Source organism: Somniosus microcephalus, chromosome 7, assembly GCF_052327205.1.
Source record: "Somniosus microcephalus isolate GS21.2 chromosome 7, FLI_Smic_1.0, whole genome shotgun sequence".
NCBI lineage: Eukaryota > Metazoa > Chordata > Chondrichthyes > Squaliformes > Somniosidae > Somniosus > Somniosus microcephalus.
The window spans coordinates 36,713,499-36,735,820 of record NC_140993.1 but is presented as its reverse complement, the minus strand read 5'-3'; the positions used below and the strand labels follow the sequence as shown (position 1 = coordinate 36,735,820).

Sequence of the window (22,322 nt, the reverse complement as noted above, 5' to 3'; positions counted from 1 at the left end):
GTTCGGAAAGCAAATGGTATGTTAGCCTTTATTACAAAAGGATTGGAGTATGAGTAAATAAGTCTTTGCAATTATATAGGGCTTTGGTTTGACCACACTTGGAATATTGTGTACAGTTTTTGTCTCTTTACCTAAGGAAGGATATACAAGCCTTAGTGGAAGTGCAACAAAGGTTCACCAGACTGATTCCTGGGATGGGAGGATTGTCCTATGAGGAGAGATTTAGTAGACTAGGCCTATAATCCCGAGTAGAATGAGAGGTGATCTCATTGAAACGTATAAAATTCAATGAGATGAGGAGAAATTTCTTCACTCAAAGGGTTGTGAATTCTCTATCCCAGATGGCTGTGGATGCTAAGTCGCTGAGTATATTCAAGACAGAGAGCGATCGATTTTTGGATATTAAGGGAAATGGGGATCAGGTGGGAAGGTGGAGTTGAGGTCAAAGATCTTATTGAATGGTGGAGCAGGCTCGAAGGGCTGAATGGCCGACTCCTGCTCCTATTTCTTATGTTCTTCAGAGGGGGAACATGCTGAAGCATGTAACACATGTTAAAACAAATGAGTTGGATGGAAACTGTTCTTATGAATGAGTACATAAAATGCACATCAGTTTACATGTGGTTTTCAACAGCATAATTACATAGGATTGCATAGGATATACGGCACAGAAACAGGCCATTCGGCCCAACCAGTCCATGCTGGCGTTTATGCTCCACTCGAGCCTCCTCCCGTCTTTTCCTCACCTAACTCTTATCAGCATAACCCTCTATTCCCTTCTCCCTCATGCTTATCTAGCCTCCCCTTAATACCATTAATGTATGTTTGTGAATATTTTCAAATATAGAACGTAGAAATTTTAACACAGTAGGAGGTCATTTTTGCCTGAGTTGAGTTTAGTATTTTATTTTAGAATAAAAGTATTATTTTCCTTAACGTTAAATATTCAATCTTTTTGTCCAATCTCAAGGTTATTTTTTTACTTTTTTTGCTCTTGTCTAGTTATGGTTTATAATTATCACACTAAGAACAAACCAGATGTGTTATAAATAGTCGCAGTTATGGTTTTGTGCTGTTTATATTTTTAAGTGTTACATTTTTCAGGGATCTATCCATCAAAATAATTTGTTTGAGTGTCGCATTCCAGATTGTATTCTGATGGATTTGAGTTGACTTATGTGGTGTCATTGCTCACATGGTTAGCAGGGATCCATTGGATTTGAGGATCTATTCCACAAGAGACAAAGCAGCTCGTAAACTTTAGCACCATTACACTGGCAAAAGCACCAGATGGAGGCACAGCACTTTCCGGAAGAGGGAAAAAGGAAAGCCCAAGGGAATCCAAGCTATGTTTGACCACCTTCAAGTGATAGTGACTTACATGGATGGCTCCTGGTAAAGCTTAACTGGGTTGGGAACCTGAAGAATAAGAAAACAGAGAAATCAGAAACACCGAGTACAGTAATAGATTGGTGGCTCATGGAAAGCATTAGATTCTGGTTATATCTTAATGTAACACAATATATGTATGAACATTCTTGTAGAAGGTTCCAATTTTCTTCGACAACACCTCCCAAATTCTTTTCAAAACCTGTGACCTCCACCACCTAGAAGGGTAAGGGCAGCAGGTGCATGGGAACCCAATCACCTCCAAGTCCCACACCAACCCGACTTGGACATTTCTTTCATCGTTGCTGGGTCAGAATCCTTGAACTGTCTACTTAACAGCACTGTCGGAAGTACCGTCGCCACAAGGACTGAAGAGCTTCAAGAAGAAGGCCTATCACCACCTTCTCGAGGGCAACAAGGGATGGACAATAAATGTTGGCGTTGCAAGCGACACCCATATCCCGAGAGAGAATTTTTACAAAAAATTATCATAACTAATTACCTTTATACCTCATTATTCTTCGTAGTCTGAACATTAACAGACAACTGATTGACATATTGGAGAAAAATATTTTTTTTAAGTCAACAACTCCACTATCATTGTATCATGTAACTACCAGGATGGTAGAAGGTCAACTAGATAGACTCTGGTCTTTTTTCATCCAGCAATTCCTGTGTTCTACAAATGTTGTTTCTGTGTTATGAACTTGAATCTATTGTTGAACTTGTGGGATTTAATCCAGCTTCATGCAACAGTTGATTGATTAAAAAAGGTGAACTCTTACTTCAGCATGATACATTCTGAATAAAAGCAGATGAACAAAACTGCGATCTAATTCTATGCTTTAGTATAAAATGCATATAAAATAATACACATTATACTTAGGAAGTTTGTAAATAGGAACTAAAACAATGCGTTCGGATCCTCTAAATCAGGAGGGTAAAGTTAGTGTAGCAGTAATGTTTAAAACCTTTAATTCCACTGCTACCCTTGAAAGCTATTTCTCCATGTTTTTATTTTGTACAGTATGTGTTCTATGAAGTGTCAGTTAGTAAATAGCACCTAGATTTTCTAGACTGCAGAAAAAAACAACCATTTAGCAGGCAGGATATTATCAGTGATGCTCAAAATTAGAACGTGGCTGTTACTAACTTTCAAGGCTCTCAGTAACTGGCCAGTCAATATTGAAGAAGCATTCTGTGAAATTACAAGCACTACAAAGGTAGTAGTAAATCAGACATGAAACAAACTGACCTGCTGATATCTGACTCAATGTTTTGCTCTCACCCAAGAAAATGCTCCAGTCAGGTTGGATGGAAATACAGTTAATACAAACTTTTGAGAAGCATTTTCTGAGCTGAAGCTAGTGAAGACAATGAAGTAGCTACTGAAGTGCAACAGAGCTTGTGTAGCAACAGCTTTAAAGCCTGCCTTAAAAGTGGGCAAGTTTTGGAAAGGTCCCATGACGAATTTAAATTATGTTCCAATCAAACTTTGAGTTTCCAGTTCATCAGAGAAAGAAACGATGCAAAAATGGCAGAGCATTTCCGTGCATGCGCCAACCGTCCTATTGCCTGTTTGGGTGCGTCACCCACTTACTCTTGCCTAGAATCTACAGCACAGAAACGGGTCATTTGTCCCAACTGGTCTATGCCAGCATTTATGCTCTACATGAGCCTCCTCCCACCCCTCTGCATCTAACCATATAACATATCCTTCTATTCCTTTCTTCCTCGTGCTTATCTAGCTTCCCCTTAAATGTATTTATGCTATACGCCTCAACTACCACATTTTTACCACTCTTTTTAGGTGAAGAAGCTTCTCCTGAATTCCTGATTGGATTTATTGGTGACTATTTTATATTTATGGCCCCTAGTTTTTGTCACCCCCACAAGTGGAAACATCATCTCTATGTCTACCCTATCAAACCCCATCATAATTTTAAAGACCTCTATTAGGTCACCCCTCAGTCTTCCATAGTGGTTAGCACTGTTGCCTCACAGCGCCAGGGACCCGGGTTCAAATCCAGCCTCGGGCGACTGGCTGTGTGGAGTTTGCACATTCTCCCTGTGTCTGCGTGGGTTTTCTCCGGGTGCTCCGGTTTCCTCCCACAGTCCAAAGATGTGCGGGTTAGGTTGATTTGGCTATGATAAATTGACCCTTAGTGTTAGGGGATTAAATACGTGGGGTTACGGGAATAGGGTGGGATATATGTCGGTGCAGGCTCGATGGGCCGAAATGGCCTCTATCTGCACTGTGGGGATTCTGTGTGTGTGAAAAGAGCCCCAACCTGTTCAGCCTTTTCTGATAAGTATATTTGGCAGAAACTTGAATGAGTTGATTTCAAAATTGGTATGTAAGCTAGACAGTTACAGCTGTTGTCAGATTTTTTTTGCTATTTTGGATAATTCAATCTAATTGCACATCTATGTCATGTTTCAGGGTATTATTCAGAAGATTGTAGATTCGCACAAAGTTAAGAACGTCGCATGCTTTGGAATTCGACTTAGCCATATGCATTCAGAAGAGGTCCACTGGCTGCATCCGGACATGGGCGTTTCACATGTGCGTGAAAAGTTTGAACAGCATCATCCTGCGGAGGAATGGAGGTAAGAAACTGTTTCAAATTATACAGAAAATAATGGATACAATGTAAGAATGACAAACTAAACAAATCATGAAGATACAAGGCCGCTATGATCTATGGTGACTTTGGTTTGCAGTCAACAACTTGCATTTATATAGCGCCTTTAATGAAGTCAAACGTCTCAAGGCGCTTCACAGGAGTGTTATCAAACAAAATTTTACACCCAGCCACATAGAGATATTAGAACAGGTGACCAGAAGCTTGGTCAAAGAGGTAGATTTGAGGAGCGTCGTAAAGGAGGAAAGAGAGGTAGAGAGGCAGAAAGGTTTGGGGAGGGAATTCCAGAGCTTAGGGCCGAGGCAGCTGAAGACACAGCCGCCAATGGTGGAGTGATCATCATTGGGGATGCATAAGAGGTCAGAATTGCAAGAGCGTGGAGATCTGAGGGTTGTAGGGCTGGAGGGGGGTTACAGTAATAGGGAGTGGCGAGGCCACGGAGGGATTTGAAATCAAGGACGAGAATTTTAAAATGGAGGCGTTGCTGGACAGGGAGCCAATGTAGGCCAGCGAGCACAGGGGTGATGGGTGAACCGAACTTGGTGCGAATTAGGAGACGGGCAGCAGAGTTTTGGATAAGCTCAAGTTTATGGAGGGTGGGAAATGGGAGACCGGCCAGGAGAGCATTGGAATAGTCAAGTCTAGAGGTAACAAAGGCAAGGATGAGGGTTTCAGCAGTAGGTGAGGTAAAGCAGGGGCGGAGTCGGGCGATGTTACAGAAGTGGATGCAGGCAGTCTTGGTGATGGAGTGAATATGTGGTTGGAAGCTCGTCTCGAGGTCATACATGACACCAAGGTTGCGAACGGCCTGGTTCAGTCTCAGACATTTGCCAGGGGGAGGGATGGTGTTGGTGGCTAGGGAAAGGAGTTTGTGGCAGGGACTGAACATAATGGCTTTGGTCTTCCCAATATTTAGTTGGAGGAAATTTCTGCTCATCGAGTACTGGATGTTGGACAAGCAGTGTGACAAATTAGAGACAGTGGAAGGGTTGAGAGAGATAGTGGTGAGCTAGAGCGGGGTGTCGTCAGCGTACATGTGGAACCTGACATGTTTTCAGATGATGTCGCCAAGGGGCAGCATGTAGATGAGAAATAGGAGGGCGCCAAGGATTGATGCTTGGGGACACCAGATGTAATGGTGTGGGAGTGGGAAGAGAAAGCCATTGTAGGTGAGTCTCTGGCTATGACTGGATAGCTAAGAATGGAACCAGGCGAGGGCAGTCCCTGGACGATGGAGGAGAGGTGTTGGAGGAGGATGGTGTGGTCAACCCAGTACTATTAGACGGTACAGGCATGAAACGTCATTTAGAACTGGTATTGAAGGGGACACTCAGATCATTGGTATCCACGTGCAACTGACCTGACTGGATTTCTTCGAGTCTTTGCATTGGAATTTGCTATATTTTGCTATTACTCTGTTTCTATACCCTCAAGAAGTACAGGGCTCAAGATAAGAGACATCCTGGGTACTCTACTGTGCTTGGAGGAAGAGGAGCAGCAAGGTGGGGAACCTCAAAGTGCTGCAGTTGGGCCTCTCAGGAGATCACACATGAGGAGGGCTGTTTGCAGGCATCCTTACCCAGTACAAAGGGTCAATAGGCCCACCGTGAGTTACCGCCAACTTTCTGAAGTGCATCAGGAGGCTGCGCTTTTCCAAACAAGCTGTCACAGACCTGTTCAAACACTTAGAACAAGACCTGCAGCCCACTCTCCCAGCTGGCCATTCGTTGACTATGGCCTTTATCTTTTTTTGCCTTGGGCTCATTCCAGGTTGCATCAGGTGTCACAAGTAACATAAGGTGATCTTCTGTCAGTGCCTGTATCAAACAAGTCACTGATGTAATTGTTAGCCCTGGCAAGGAAGATATTACATTCCCCTTGGACATCAGATGTCAGCCGGAAAGGGCTGTCAGCTTTCTGCAATAGCAGGCTTTCTGGGAGTGCAGGCTGTCATTGACTGCACGCTGTAGCCATGAGGGCACCTCATGTCAGTAATCGGTTAGTGACGGCCGAAAGCGCTTCTTGACCGGGAGCAAATGTCGCGTAATGTGCTTCCTGTCCGGGAGCCAAGGTCAGCGAGGCGTCGGGTCGGGATAAAGCTAGCAACTCATGATTTCTATACCAAATCTCATGATTTCTAAGAGTTTGTCTCCTAATTTATGAGGCGATGGGGTTGGCAATACTGCTAACCTATCCAGTTGAAATAATTGTTCCATGGGGGTCCTGGTGCATGAAACACAAAAAGTTAGTATGCTGGTGCAGCAGGTGATCTGGAAGGCCAATGGAATCTTGGCTTTTATTGCAAGGGGGATGGAGTATAAAAACAGGGAAGTCTTGCTGCAGTTATACAGGGTATTGGTGAGGCCACACCTGGAATACTGCGTGCAGTTTTGGTTTCCATATTTAAGAAAAGATATACTTGCTCTCAAGGCGGTTCAGAGAAGGTTCACTCGGTTGATTCCAGAGATGAGGGGGTTGACGTATGAGGAAAGGTTGAGTAGGTTGGGACTCTACTCATTGGAGTTCAGAAGAATGAGAGGCGATCTTATCGAAACATATAAAAAAAATCAAAAAAAATCAAATAAAAAAAAAATCAAAAAATCAAATCAACTTTTATTGTCATTGTTAGTGCACAAGTGCAGTACAACAAAATGTAGGCTTGCGGCTCCCGAGAGTGTACATTTGGATTAAGACATTTAAACATTCAACATCCATTTGGCTTGTAGTATATTAACATAACATAACCATAATAAAGTGCATTGGCAGATGTGCAGGCTTTAGAGTTTGTTTGTGGAGTTCAGTAGGATGACAGCCCTGGGGGCTTGATCGGGTGGATGGGTGAGGATGTTTCCACTGATGGGTGAGATTAGAACTAGGGGGCATAATCTTAGAATAAGGGGCTGCCCTTTCAAAACTGAGATGAGGAGAAACTTCTTCACTCAGAGGGTAGTAAATCTATGGAATTTGCTACCCCAGAGAGCTGTGGAAGCTGCAACATTAAATAAATTTAAAATGGAGATAGACATTTTCCTAGCAGATAAGGGAATTAGGGGTTACGGGGAGAGGGCAGGGAAGTGGACGTGAGTCTAGATTCAGATCAGCCATGATCCTATTGAATGGCGGAGCAGGCCCGAGGGGCCATATGGCCTACTCCTGCTCCTATTTCTTATGTTCTTATGCAATCTTCTCACTTCATTATTTTATAAACCTCAATCAAATCGCTCCGAGTGTACTCTTTAAAGTATACAGACCTAGTTCTTTGATCCTATCTGGGCAGCTAAGGTGTTTTCAATTGAGAATCAAGCTTGTGACCCTCCTCTGGAACCTATCCAAAGCTTCAGTATCCCTCACCATGTGAGGAGACCAAAACTGGACACAGTATTGTAACTGAGGCCTAACCAAGGTCTTGTACAAGCGCAAAATTATGTTTTATTTTGTGGTGAATTGTCCTTTTGAATACAACCTAGAAGCCTATTTCTTCCTCCTTAGGCATGCTTTAGCTATAACTTCACTCCATTGGTCATGAACCTTTAGAGAATAATGTACTATAACACAGATCTTTTCCTTTCTCCAATGCACTGACTTCAAATCTATTCCTTGTAGGGTGTATGTATATTTAGCTTTAGACTTGCCCACGTGCATAACACTACACTTTTCTAAGTTAAACATCATTTGCCAAACATGGGCTCACCCCCCAACAGATCATGATCTACTTGCAGGAGTTGACCGTCCTCTACAGTCCTAACACTAGGACATAGCTTAGTATCTTCTGCAAACTTGCGGAACATTCCCCCAACACCTACATCTAGGTCATTTTTAAGAGCAAATATCCTATATAGAGCAACTCCAATGTTAACCTTCGAGAATCTTGCCTATTACTGAAGTCAAGCTAATGGAAGCATACGAGAGCATGGGCTTTACACTAAACATCGGTAAGACAAAGGTCCTCTACCAACCTGCCCCCGCCACACAGCACTGCCCCCTGATTGTCCAAGGCCTCGTCGTGGATTTTGATAATGTGGACCACTTTCCATACCTCGGGAGCCTACTGTCAACAAGGGCAGACGTCGATGACGAAGTCCAACACCGCCTTCAGTGTGCCAGTGCAGCCTTTGGTCGCCTGAGGAAGAGAGTGTTGAAGACCAGGACCTCAAACCTGGCACCAAGCTCATGGTCTACAGAGCAGTAGTAATACCCGCCCTCCTGTATGTCTCAGACATGGACCATGTACAGCAGGCACCTCAAAGCACTGGAGAGGTACCACCAACGCTACCTCCGCAAGATCCTGCAAATCCATTGGCAGGATAGGCGCACCAATGTCTGTTCTCGCTCAGGCCAACATTCCCAGCATCGAAGCTTTGACCACGCTCGATCAGCTCCGATGGACGGGTCACATCGTCTGCATGCCCGATACGAGACTCCCAAAACAAGCGCTCTACTCGGAGCTCCGACACGGCAAGAGAGCCCTAGGTGGGCAGAGGAAACGCTTCAAGGACACCCTCAAAGCCTCCTTGGAAAAAGTGCAACATCCCCACCGACACCTGGGAATCCCTGGCCCAAGACCATACAAAGTGGAGGAGAAGCATCCGGGAAGGCGCCGAATACCTCGAGAGTCTTCGCCAGGAGCAAGCGGAAGCCAAGCACCAACAGCGCAAGGTGCGCACGTCAACCTAAGCACCCCACCCACCCGCCCCTTCAAACACCGTCTGCCCCACCTGTGACGGAGACTGTAGGTCCCGCATTGGACTCATCAGTCACCTGAGAACTCATTTTTAATGTGGAAGCAAGTCATCCTCGGTTCCGAGGGACTGCCTAAGACGAAGAAGTTGTTGAAAGTTCTGCCTTATCACCCTTTTTAAAAATTGGGACTGTTATCATCCTCGGACAAGAAGCATTTTGTTTAGCTGTTCTACACATTCTTTAGCTGTAATTTCTGGCCTTTTTTTTGTATCTCACTGCTTTTATATCATAGAATCTTACAGCTTAGCGGCTGTACAGAATATTCTTTATGGTCTGGTATGCCAATTGCATTAATATGCATCAGTAGCATGTTCCTGTGGACAAAGGATAGTCTAATATGCCAATGCCTCTTGAACACAACCACAAGTACAGTATTATTCTGTCCAGCAGTGCCCCTCGTGGCTGGCTTGAGATACTAATTTACTGTAATCATGGGTTGATCTAAGTGGCTGGAACAGATCAAATAATATTTCAAAAACCAGTCAAGCTGTTCAATTCAAGCATCCAATACAATTACCATCCTAGAAATCTTATTAAAGTAATAGGTTTAATTGATACATAGATATTTATTGAGACCGAAATCAGGTTTGAGAGAGGAACAGGGACTGGAGCTACTGATTTGTAGCTTTATATTGGGCTGCCTGTGCTCAGCTCTCTAGTCAGACTGAAGCCATCGGGGTACCAGCTTATTCGTCGAGCTCCATAGTATTAATCGCTATGTTAGAAGTGTTTCGACAGTCAGTCTGGTGTTGAGAGTTGGTTTAGGAAATGCATCTTTGTTGCTTCTACCACTTTGAGCAAATTAGTAAAAATTTGTAATTACTATAAATATGCTGTTTGCACTGAGTATGTTCTTTTATCTGCTTATATGTTCAATAAATTTGCCTAGTAATTCATAGCCATTACCACAAGCTGATGGTGTTATTCATCCACTTACAAAAGCAGAGATCATCATGTGGTGGTACATGACATCATACAGTAAGCCAGAGTACAGTGATGAGAATTCTTCGTTCGCCCCCTGGATAGTGATGCTGAATGCAAGGAATATATCTAGTTTAAAACCCCAAAAAAGGAACACAGGCTTTGTCTATTTTAGATGCAGCTAGTTGGTAAATGATTAAAAAAACAACCCTGGCAATATGAAATTGTATTCGGCAGAGCAAATCGTAAGGCGCAGATAAGATTGTCTAAACCTTTCTGTTTTGCAGCTTGCCAACAATTGTAAGAGACTACCTTTCATGAGACACACATACACACCTCGATGTTATGAGGACACAAATATATCAAGACATGGAAGCCTTGCATTGAGAAAACTGAAATGAATGAAGCATGTTCTGTGTGTGTTTAATATATATCATATTAATTGGACAAATCAAATTGGGCAGGGCTGCCTTGAGGATGAGTTCATTGAGTGTATTAGGGATGGGTTTCTTGAGCAGTATGTAACTGAACCGACCAGGAGGCAAGCAACCTTAGATCTGGTCCTGTGTAACGAGACAGGATTAATTAAAAATGTCCTGGTAAAGGATCCCCTTGGAATGAGTGACCATAACATGGTTGAATTCCATATTCAATTAGAGGGTGAGAAGGTTGGATCTCAAACAAGCGTGCTAAGCTTGAATAAAGGAGACTATGAAGGTATGAGAGCGGAATTGAGTAGAGTGGATTGGGAAAATAGATTAAAGGGTAAGACGATACATGATCAGTGGTGTACATTTAAGGAGTTATTTCACAACTTCCAAAAAAAATATATTCCACTGAGAAGAAAAGGGTGTAAAAGAAAAGACAGCCATCCGTGGCTAAGTAAAGAAATTAAGGATAGTATTCGACTAAAAACAAGGGCATATAAGGTAGCCAAATCTAGTGGGAGGATAGAGGATTGGGAAAACTTTAAAAGACAGCAAAAAATAACAAAAAGATTGATTATGAAAGTAAATTAGCAAAAATTATAAAAACAGATAGTAAGAGTTTTTATAGTTATATAAAAAGAAAAAGGGTGGCTAAAGTAAATGTTGGTCCCTTAGAGGATGAGACCGGGAAATTAATGGTGGGAAATATGGAGATGGCAAAAACACAATGAATATTTTATATCCGTCTTCACAGTAGAAGACACTAAGAATATCCCAACACTGGACAAAGAGGGGGCTAAAGGGGGGGAGGAGCTAAACACGATCAAAATCACTAAGGAAATGGTACTCGGTAAAATAATGGGACTCAAGGCGGATAAATCACCTGGACCTGATGGCTTACATCCTAGGGCCTTGAGGGAAGTGGCGGTAGGGATTGTGGATGCATTGGTAATAATTTTCCAAAACTCCCTGGACTCGGCAAAGGTCCCGGCAGACTGGAAAACTGCTAATGTAACACCCTTATTTAAAAAGGGCAGTAGACAGAAGGCTGGAAACTATAGACCGGTTAGCCTGACATCTGTGGTAGGTAAAATTTTGGAGTCCATTATTAAGGAGACAGTAACAGGACATTTGGATAATCATCATTTAATAGGACAAAGTCAGCATGGTTTTATGAAGGGGAAGTCATGTTTGACAAATTTGCTGGAGTTCTTTGAGGAAGTAACATATAGGGTGGATAAAGGGGAACCAGTGGACGTAGTGTATTTAGACTTCCAAAAGGCATTTGACAAGGTGCCACACAAGATTATTGCTTGAGATAAAAAATCACGGGATTGGGGGTAATATTCTGGCATGGATAGAGGATTGGCTATCTAACAGAAGGCAGAGAGTTGGGATAAATGGTTAATTCTCAGACTGGCAATCAGTAACTAGTGGTGTTCCGCAGGGATCAGTGCTGGGTCCCCAACTCTTTACAATCTATATTAACGATTTGGAGGAGGGGACAGAGTGTAACATATCAAAGTTTGCAGATGATACTAAGATGGGAGGGAAAGTAGTGAGTGAGGAGGACATAAAAAACCTGCAAGGGGACATAGACAGGCTAAGTAGGTGGGCAGAGATTTGGCAGATGGAATACAATACTGGAAAGTGTGAGGTTATGCACTTTGGCAGGAAAAATCGTAGAGCAAGTTATTATCTTAATGGCAAGAAACTGGAAAGTACTGAAGTACAAAGGGATCTGGGGGTCCTGGTGCACGAAACTCAAAAGGTTAGTATGCAGGTGCAGCAAGTGATTAAGAAGGCCAATGGAATGTTGGCTTTCATTGCTAGGGGGATAGAATATAAAAATAGGGAGGTATTGCTTCAGTTGTACAAGGTATTGGTGAGACTGCACCTGGAATACTGCGTACAGTTTTGGTGTCCATACTTAAGAAAGGACATACTTGCTCTCGAGTCAGTACAAAGAAGGTTCACTCGGTTAATCCCGGGGATGAGGGGATGGACATATGAGGAGAGGTTGAGTAGATTGGGACTCTACTCATTGGAGTTCAGAAGAATGAGAGGCGATCTTATTGAAACATATAAGATTGTGAAGGGGTTGGATCGGGTGGATGCGGGGAGGATGTTCCCGATGATGGGTGAAACTAGAACTAGGGGGCATAGTCTTAGAGTAAGGGGCTGCTCTTTCAGGACTGAGATGAGGAGGAACTACTTCACTCAGAGGGTGGTAGGTCCATGGAATATGCTGCCCCAAAAAGCTGTAGAAGCTACACCATTACATAAATTTAAAACAGAAATAGACAGTTTCCTAGAAGTAAAGGGAATTAAGGGTTACGGGGAGCGGGCAGGAATTTGGACATGAGTCTAGGTTCGGATCCGTCATGGCCCTGTGGGTAGCGGAGCGGGCCCAGGGGCCGTGTAGCCTGATCCTGCTCCTATTTCGTGTGTCTAATTCTGTTAGATTCAGGAGATAGTTCTGTGATAGTAGATTGGCGGTTAGGATCAGATCAGCCATGATCTTATTGAATGGCGGAGCAGGCTCGAGGGGCCGATTGGCCTACTCCTGCTCCTATTTCTTATGTTCTTATAATATATATATATATAATATATTTGTGTGTGTATGTATGTGTTGGGCACAAAAAGGAGCAGATTGAGTGTGAAGTGTTGCATTAAAATTCTCACTGTTACTTGCTGCCTTTGAAGCAGTGTTAAAGTCATATCAAGAAAATGGACCAAAGAAATTCAACCACATTTTTTCCATTGCCCAAATTCTCATCGGGGCCGACTGCCCTACTGCATAGAAGTGCTGACGCTGCTGCCTGCTGCTGAAAATAAGACATAACTGCAGCATTCAGCAAAACTTCTGACTGTTGCAACTTAAACCCCCATCACACTGTCTCGGTCTTCTGACAAGTATTAAACTGTTACTGGCAGTAGAATGCATGTGCAGCTAGTTCTGGTGTCCGCACTTGAGCAGTTAAACGTGGAAATCCATAAGTTTCTGTCAGTGATACCCTGCTCCTCCACAGGTTGCGCTGTTGTAGCCTTCGCAGATGCAATCAACACAGAATCACTGATTTGTCGTGAATTTTAAATTTTTACGCACTATTCTTGTTGTAAAAACCAATGAAAATGTTAAGCCTTGGTCAATCAGGAGGAACAGTTTTTAATGCTGTACTAAGTCATAATTACAGCTGAACAACCTCTGGCCCCAAAAAACTAATTTTACAAGTATGGAGTCTCATTCCCTCAGAAGAACATTAAAAAATTGCATGATTTTAAAAATAATAAAAGTTAATTCTTTTTAAAGTTTTTGATATTTCAGCTTCTCCCTTCATTCCATGTGTATGTCCCAATCTTTATTTTGTTTTCTGTACAATTTATTAAAATGTGAATTATATTCCATGCTTTTTACCTCCTGCTTTGCGTCTGTGAGAATTCAATCTGATTGGCTGATCAGCCTGCCTGTTTGCCCTGTTGCTGGATGCCACATATCGCCTATAAATGGCACCAAATTCAAAGTGAGGTCAGAATAGAGGAAATCTATGCTCTAGAGCTCGCTAAATCTTTGTGGGCAGCTTTTTTCAAAGTCAGCGGCGAGCGACGTCCCTTCACCGCTGTCCGCAAAATCCGAGCCAGTATCTTTTTAGAATTACTTGCATGGTTTATGTTAGTGTAGCACTTTTGTTTATTTGCCAGTGTGCACAGTAACTAAAATACTCTGTTTAACAAATTATGCTATCTCTTACATAATAATTATTCAATAGAATAGTTTTATTACTTTCTAAAAGATCTATGACTAAACACCTATTTTGTACTTGAAATATGTGATTCCTTGCACCCTAAATATGAAACTGTTTTAAGAAATAGCTTTGAAGTTATGAAGAGAGATTTTAGAACTTGAAGACTGTTTTTCCCTGGAGCAGAGTGGGTTTGGGTGACCTGATTGAGATCTTCAAGATTATGAAAGGTTGTGATCCAGTTAAATAGTGATGGATTACTTTCACTGTAACAAAGATACTGTAATCAGAAAGAAAAGTAAAGGGGAGGTGAGAAGAAAGATACATAGAGGGTGATTACAATATGCCGTTCTCTGTCAGAAACCATTGTTGAAACAAGGTTTATAGTGAAGACTTTCCTCTTCATTTCAACTGGACAACATTCAGTTCCGAGGAAATGGACCCCATCATTGGCCATGTCTTCAGCTTTATTTTCTGGAATTCCCTCCTTAAACCCCTCCATCTTACTCTCCTCCGTAAAACTGCCCCTTTAACTGAGCTTTTGGTCAACCCCCAATCTTTCCTTTTTTGGCTTAGTGTTTGTTTTGCTCTGCTTCTGTGGAGGACCTTGGATGATTTTGAAAATTAAAAGTGCTACATAAATGTTGCTGCTGTTCTAGTTGTAGTAGCAGCAGCAGCAAACATGAGAAGAAGCTGGAAATTGTCTGAATCATAACACCCCTAAACATGGCATTTATCGTTAAATAATTCTATGTCTTTTGCCCCCATTATCCTATCAGGAAGTCCATTCCACGTGCTGATCATTCTTTGTGAGAAGACGACAACCATCCTAAATTTGCTTTTTACTAGTTCTGAGCCTGTGTCTCCTTGTCCTATTGTTGTGCTTTAGTTTGCAGTAGGGTCTACCATATCTATACTGTAAATCTTCTCTTTCTAAGGTCAGTTCTTAGTTATATCCTTGCACAGTTGAAAAGGCCAAGTTTCTTGCTCTGCCTCTCGGAACTTAACCCTCTTGTGCTAGTAGCTCTTCTCTTAAATGCCTGCAGGACTTAAGTGTCTCCTTTGTGTGTTGTGTTCCTCCAACTTTAGTGTATTGTTCCAGTTATATAGTCTAGAATTCTGAAAACACTCGGCAGGTCAGGCAGCATCGAGGAGAGGGAAACCGAGTCAACGTTTCGGGTGGAACCCTTCATCTGAACTGTTCTGACAAATGGTTCAACCCGAAACATTGACTCTGTTTTTCTCTCTCCTCAATGCTGCCCAACCTGCTGAGTGTTTCCAACACTTTTTGTTGTTTCAGATTTCCAGCATCTGCAGTATTCCAGCATCTGCAATATTTTGCTATTGTAGTCTAGAATTCTGTTTGCTTTATTGATTGCTTGGAGTGATTTGACATGTTAAGGTGTCGGCTTTAGCTCAGTGCTACAACTCTCAGATCTGAGTCAGAACGTTGGGATTTCAAGCCCCATTCCAGGGATTTGAGCACATAATCTAGGCTAATACTTCAGTGCAATACTGAAGGAGGACTGCATTACTAAGGTGTCGTCTTTTGGATGAACTGCTAAACAAGGCCCCTCTGCCCCCAAATCCATTGCACTATTTGAAGAGGAGCAGGAGGATTATTCTGATTTTTATAGCCAACATTTATCCCTCAAACAAATTCACTAAAACAGATTATATGGTCATTTATCTTATGGCTGTAGGTGGGACCTTTCTGTGTGCAACTGGCTGTCGCCAATGTTCCCTTTAATTTTTTTTCCATGCGTGGTCCCTTCAAGCACTATCTTTTCCAGCAGCAACAGCTGATCGGCCTGCGCGGGACCTCCCGATCGATGCGTGCCCGCGCACCTTGGGAATGTTCGCTGTCACATTTGTCTACATCAGTGATTGCACTTCAAAAGTACGTCATTGGCTATGAAGCACTTTCTTTGAGCATTGAGCCTACTGATAGCTTTTGCACTCCTTAAGGTCACAGCTTTTGCACTCCTTAAGGTCAGAACTATTTCAACACCATTTGTAGAAAACAGTACTTTCATCTTATGGAAGTTTATTTGGCTACTGTTCTGCTCCTGTGCATTTTTGGCTAACTCATTTTGTTATTTCTGAGCTGCCTTCATGCTTTGCAAATTTGACATTATCTGTGAATTTGACCAGTTTGCATTTAGCTTCTGGATCCAAGTTGTTAGTATAAATGAGAAACAATAAAGATCCCCCTGGGGCACACCACTCAGCACTGTTCTCCCACCAAACATAATCCTGTAACAAGTGCCCACCGCTTCCTACCCATCAGCCAATTTCTTATTCATTCCAAAGTATTACTTAGAATTGCCACTGCTCTAAGCTAATCTTGTAGCAGGTTTATCTAACTTTCTCAACAGCTTTTGGAAGTCTACGTGTGCCATGTTGTAAAGCTTTCCATAATCCTTTTGGGATGTTACTTACTCAATATAGCCAGGGAGGATCTTAAAAGCCTTGTTCGCTGTTGTTTGTCAAGAGTCTGTCCTCGTGAGGATCCCTGATTATAATCGCTCAACCTTTGGTGGCCGTGCCTTCTGTTGCCTCGGCCCTAAGCTCTGGAATTCCCTGCCTAAACCTGTCCGCCTCGCTACCTCTATTTCCTCCTTTAAGACGCTCCTTAAAACCTACCTCTTTGACCAAGCTTTTGGTCACCTGCCCTAATCTATCCTTATATGGATTGGTATCAAATTTTTTGTCTTAAAATACTCCTGTACAGCACCTTGGGACGTTTTACTACGTTAAAGGCGTTATATAAATACAAGTTGTTGTTGTTTAATTGGTTATGATTCCAGACCCACATCAATGTGGTTGACTCTTAACTGCCCTCTGAAATTGCCTAGCAAGCCATTCAGTTGTACTTAACTGCTATGAAAAACAATAAGAATTTAAAAAACGGATGGACCAACCAGCATCGACCTCGGCCGGCTTCGGACACGACAGCGGCACACCCAGCCCAGTCGACCTTGCAAAGTCCTCCTCACTAACATCTGGGGACTTGTGCCAAAATTGGGAGAGCTGTCCCACAGACTAGTCAAGCAACAGCCTGACACAGTCATACTCACAGAATCATACCTTTCAGCCAATGTCCCAGATTCCTCCATCACCACCCCTGGGTATGTCCTGTCCCACCAGCAGGACAGACCCACCAGGGGTGGTGGCGCAGTGGTATACAGTCGGGAGTGAGAGGCCCTGGGAGTCCTCCAACATTGACTCCGGACCCCATGAAGTCTCATGGCTTCAGGTCAAGCAAATCTCCTGCGGATTACTACCAACCGCACTCCGTCAGCTGATGAATCAGTACTCCTCCATGTTGAACATTACTTGGAAGAAGCACTGAGGGTAGCAAGGGCATAGAATGCACTCTAGGTGGAGAACTACAAAGTCCATTACCAAGAGTGGCTCGGTAGCACCACTACTGACTGAGCTGGCTGAGTCCTGAAGGACATAGCTGCCAGACTAGGACTGTGGCAGGTGGTGAGAACCAACACAAGGGAAAAACCTACTTAACATCGTCCTCACCAGTCTACTTGTCGCAGATGCATCTGTCCTTGACAGCAGTGACCATCACACAGTCCTTGTGGAGACAAAGTCCCGTCTTCATACTGAGGACACCCTCCATTGTGTTGTGTGGCACTACAACCGTGCTAAATGTGATGGATTCAGAACAGATCTAGCAACTCAAAACTGGAGATCCATGAGGCGCTGTGGGTCATCAGCAGCAGCAGAATTTTATTTTGCCACAATCTGTAACCTCATGGCCCGGCATATCCCTTACTCTACCATTACCATCAAGCCAGGGGACCAACCCTGGTTCAATGAGGAGTGCAGAAGAGCATGCCAGGAGCAGCACCAGGCGTACCTAAATATGATATCAAGAAACGGCTGAGCGCAATGGATACAGCCAAGGCTGTGGGCACTGACAACCTCCCGCTTGGGCTCCAGAACTAGCTGCGCCTCTAGCCAAGCTGCTCCAGTACAGCTACAACACTGGCATCTGCCCAACATTGTGAAAAACTGTCCAGGTATGTCCTGTCCACAAAAAGCAGAACAAATCCAATCCGGCCAATTACCGCCCCATCAGTCTACTCTCAATCATCAGCAAAGTGATGGAAGGTGTCGTCGATAGTGTTATCAAGAGGCACTTATTCACCAATAACCTGCTCACTGATGCTCAGTTTGGGTTCCACCAGCACCACTCGGCTCCAGACCTCATTACAGCCTTGGTCCAAACATGGACAAAAGAGCTGAATTCCAGAGGTGAGGTGAGAGTGACTGCCCTTGACATCAAGGTAGCATTTGACTGAGAGTGGCATCAAGGAGCCCTAGTAAAATTGAAGTCACTGGGAATTGGGGAAAACTCTTCACTGGCTGGAGTCATACCGAGCACGAAGAAAAATGTTTGTAGTTGTTGGAGGACAATCATCTCAGCCCAAGGACATTGCTGCAGGAGTTCCTCAGGCCAGTCTCCTAGGCACAGCCATCTTCAGCTGCTTCATCAATGACCTTCCCTCCATCATAAGGTCAGAAGTAGGGATGTTTGCTGATGATTGCAGTGTTCAGTTCCATTCGCAACTCCTCAGATAATGAAGCAGTCCATCCCCAAATGAGATTCAGGCTCGGGCTGATAGGTGGCAAGTCTTCTTCTTGGGCAGTCCCTCGGAACCAAGGATGACTTGCTTCCACATTAATGGATGAGTCCAATGAGGGAACTACAGACTCTGTCACAGGTGGGGCAGACGGTGGTTGAAGGGGCGGGTGGGTGGGGTGCTTGGGTTGACGTGCGCTGCCTGCGCTTGGCTTTCACTTGCTCACGGCGAAGAGACTCGAGGTGTTCGGCGCCTTCCCGGATGCTTCTCCTCCACTTTGTGCGGTCTTGGGCCAGGGATTCCCAGGTGTCGATGGGGATGTTACACTTTTTCAAGGAGGCTTTGAGGGTGTCCTTGAAGTGTTTCCTCTGCCCACCTGGGGCGCTCTTGCTGTGCTGGAGCTCTGAGTAGAGCGCTTTTTTTGGGAGCCTCGTATCGGGCATGCGGACAATGTGACCCGTCATTCGGAGCTGATCGAGCGTGGTCAAAACTTCAATGCTGGGGATGTTGGCCTGAGCAAGAACACTGACGTTGGTGCGCCTATCCTGCCAATGGATTTGCAGGATCTTGCGGAGGCAGTGTTGGTGGTACCTCTCCAGTGTTTTGAGGTGCCTGCTGTACATGGTCCATGTCTCTGAGGCATACAGCAGGGCAGGTATCACTGCTGCCCTGTAGACCATGAACTTAGTGCCGGGTTTGAGGTCCTGGTCTTCAAACACTCTCTTCCTCAGGCGACCGAAGGGTGGGGGTGGGGGGCAGTACTGTGGCGGGGGCAGGTTGGTAGAGGAACTTTGTCTTACGGATGTTTAGTGTAAGGCCCATGCTCTCGTACGCTTCGGTGAAGGTGTTGATGATGGTTTGGAGTTCGATCTCCGAGTGAGCGCAGACGCAAGCGTCGTCTGCATACTGTAATTCGACGACAGAGGATGGGACGACCTTGGATCTGGACTGGAGGCGACAGAGGTGGAACAATTTCCCGTTTGTTCTGTAAATTAGCTCCACTCCAGTGGGGAGCTTACTGAGGGTGAGATGGAGCATTGCAGCAAGGAAGATCAAGAAGAGCGTTGGTGCGATGACACAGCCTTGTTTGACCGCGGTTCGTACGTGAATTGGGTCTGTGGTGGAACCGTTGGTCAGGCGCACAGCTGGCATGTCGTTGTGAAGCAAGGTGGCAAGTAACATTCACGTCACACAAGTGCCAGGCAATGACTGTCTCCAACAAACGAGAGTCTAACCACCGCACCTTGACATTCAACGGCATTACCATCGTGGAATTCCCCACCATCAACATCCTGGGGGGGTCACCATTGACCAGAAACTTAACTGGACGAGCCAAGTAAATACTGTGGCTGCAAGAGCGGGTCAGAGGCTGGGTATTCTGCAGCGAGTGTTTCGGCTCCTCACTACCCAAAGCCTTTCCACAAGGCACAATTCAGGAGTGTAATGGAATACTCTCCACTTGCCTGGATGACTGCAGCTCCAACAACACTCAAGAAGCTTGACACCATCCAGGACAAAGCAGCCTGCTTGATTGGCACCCCATCCACCACCTTAAACATTCACTCCCTCCACCACTGGCGCATTATGGATGCAATGTGTACCGTCTACAAGATGCACAGCAGCAACTCGCCAAGGCTTCTTCGGCAGCATTTCTCAAACCCGTGACTTCTACCACCTAGAAGGACAAGGGCAGCAGATGCATGGGAACACCATCACCTGCAAGTTCCCCTCCAAGTTACACATCATCCTGACTTGGAAATATATCGCCGATCCTTCATCGTCGCTGGGTCAAAATCCTGGAACTCCTCCCTAACAGCACTGTGGGCGTACCTTCACCACAAGGACTGCAGAGTTCAAGAAGGCAGCTCACCACCTCCTTTTCGAGGGCAATTAGGGATGGGTAATAAATGCTGGCCTTGCCAGTGACACTCTCATCCCAGGAATGAATGGAGAAAAAAAAGGTTATCTTCAAGTTTACTCCTGAGAACTGATTCCATTATTTTACCTGCTATTGGGTTAAAACTAATGACTCTGCAGTCATCTGAGCATCCTGAAGGGATTTTTACTAGTCCGAGCCCCTTTAGGGCTACCCCATATTAGGCGTACTTCTCAGACGTTCACTTTCAACTGAAGTTTGAGGTAGCCGAATCCTAAAGATGCTTAATTGGGTCTAAAGGTCCGGGCTATCTCTGCCTAAAGAAAAGGAACAAACCGAGAATGTTACCATCCTCCAGATAGCGCTTTTAATACATTTAGCTAGACTGTAACGTCCCGAATATTATGAGGGTCCGGAAATCTCCCCCAGAAACGTAACTCTTCACCAGAGAGTGTGCAGAGATTGAGTTTGCGAGTTATTGATACGAAAGACGTTGTGGTATATATCAGTGATCTAGACTTGAATATAGGGTGTATGATTAAGAAGTTTGCAGATGATACTAAAATTGGCTGTGTGGTTGATACTGAATAAGGAAGCTGTAGACTGCAGGAAGATATCAATAAATTGGTCAGGTGGGCAGAACAGTGGCAAATGGAATTCAATCCGGAGAAGTGTGAGATAATGCACTTGGGGAGGGCTAACAAGGCAAGGGAATACACATTAAATGGTAGGACACTGAGTAGTGCAGAGGAACAAAGGGACCTTGGAGTGCAGGTCCACAGATCCCTAAATGTAGCAGGCCAAGTAGATAAGGTGGTTAAGAAGGCATACAGATTGCTTGCCTTTATTAGCTGTGGCATAGAATATAAGAGCAGGGGGGTTATGCTTCAACTGTATAAAACACTAGTTAGGCCTCAGCTAGAGTACTGCGTGCAGTTCTGGTCACCACATTACAGGAAAGATTTGATTGCGCTAGAGAGGGTACAGAGGAGATTTACAAGGATGTTGCCGGGAGTAGAGAATCTTTGCTATGAGGAGAGGCTGGGTGGGTCTATTTTCCTTGGAACAGAGGAGGCTGAGGGGAGACCTTATTGAGGTGTATAAAATTATGAGGGGCCTAGGTAAAGTGGATAGAAAGGACCTATTTCCCTTAGCAGAAGGGTCAAAAACCAGGAGGCACAGATTTAAAGTAATTGGCGGAAGGTTTAGAGGGGATTTGAGGGGAAATTTCTTCACCCAGAGGGTTGTGGGGGTCTGGAACTCACTGCCTGAAAGGGTGGTAGAGGCAGGAACCCTAACCACATTTTAAAAAGTACTTGGATATGCACTTGGGACGCTCTAACCTGCAGGGCTATGGACCAAGAGCTGGGAAGTGAGATTAGGCTGGATAGCTCTTTGTTGGCTGGGGTGGACACAATGGGTCGAAATGGCCTCCTTCCGTGCTATAACTTTCTATGATTCTATGAAGACTTATGTGAGACAATTCTAAAAATATATGGAGATTTATTAAAAGAACCGGGACATGCAATTTACAGTTGGTGAATAAGTCAATTGCAACGTTAACCGTTCAAAAAAGAGAAAAATTACGATCTTATTAACAGAAAATCTTACTTTTGAATCTTAACTTTGCTGCAGTATTAAGGTTCTTAAAGTTTCTATACAGGATATCCATCAATATCAAATACCTTTGATCCCCGAGGTACAAAGAGTTGGAGACCACAGAGCTGCCTCTGTGGTCGAGAATTGCTTTGCCCGATTAAAGCGAATCTGATATCCCATTTGAGACTTCAATATTTATACCCTTTTCAGTTGTATTTCTTTTCAGGTTTTTTGCTGATGCAAGTTAATTATCCCTATTCATCTTTCTGCCGACCTCTGCATTTCTTACTGCTACATCAGCTTGTAATATTCCAGAATCTTGTCTCATCTCCACGTGTTCTGGGTTGACCATATAGAACGGCGTGAAGGCAGATGTT

At 44.0% G+C, this 22,322-nt stretch overlaps 1 protein-coding gene across 17 annotated transcripts in view; it reads left to right on the top strand.

Annotated features, from left to right (window-relative positions):
* Positions 1-22,322, top strand: part of LOC147114610 (focal adhesion kinase 1) — a 630,568-nt gene that overhangs the window by 249,493 nt on the left and 358,753 nt on the right. For all 17 annotated transcript variants that reach the window (XM_085992416.1, XM_085992424.1, XM_085992409.1 and 14 more), the window contains one exon: positions 3,833-3,999. In XM_085992416.1, coding sequence (XP_085848542.1) covers positions 3,833-3,999 — 167 coding nt within the window. The remainder of the gene's footprint in view (positions 1-3,832; positions 4,000-22,322) is intronic.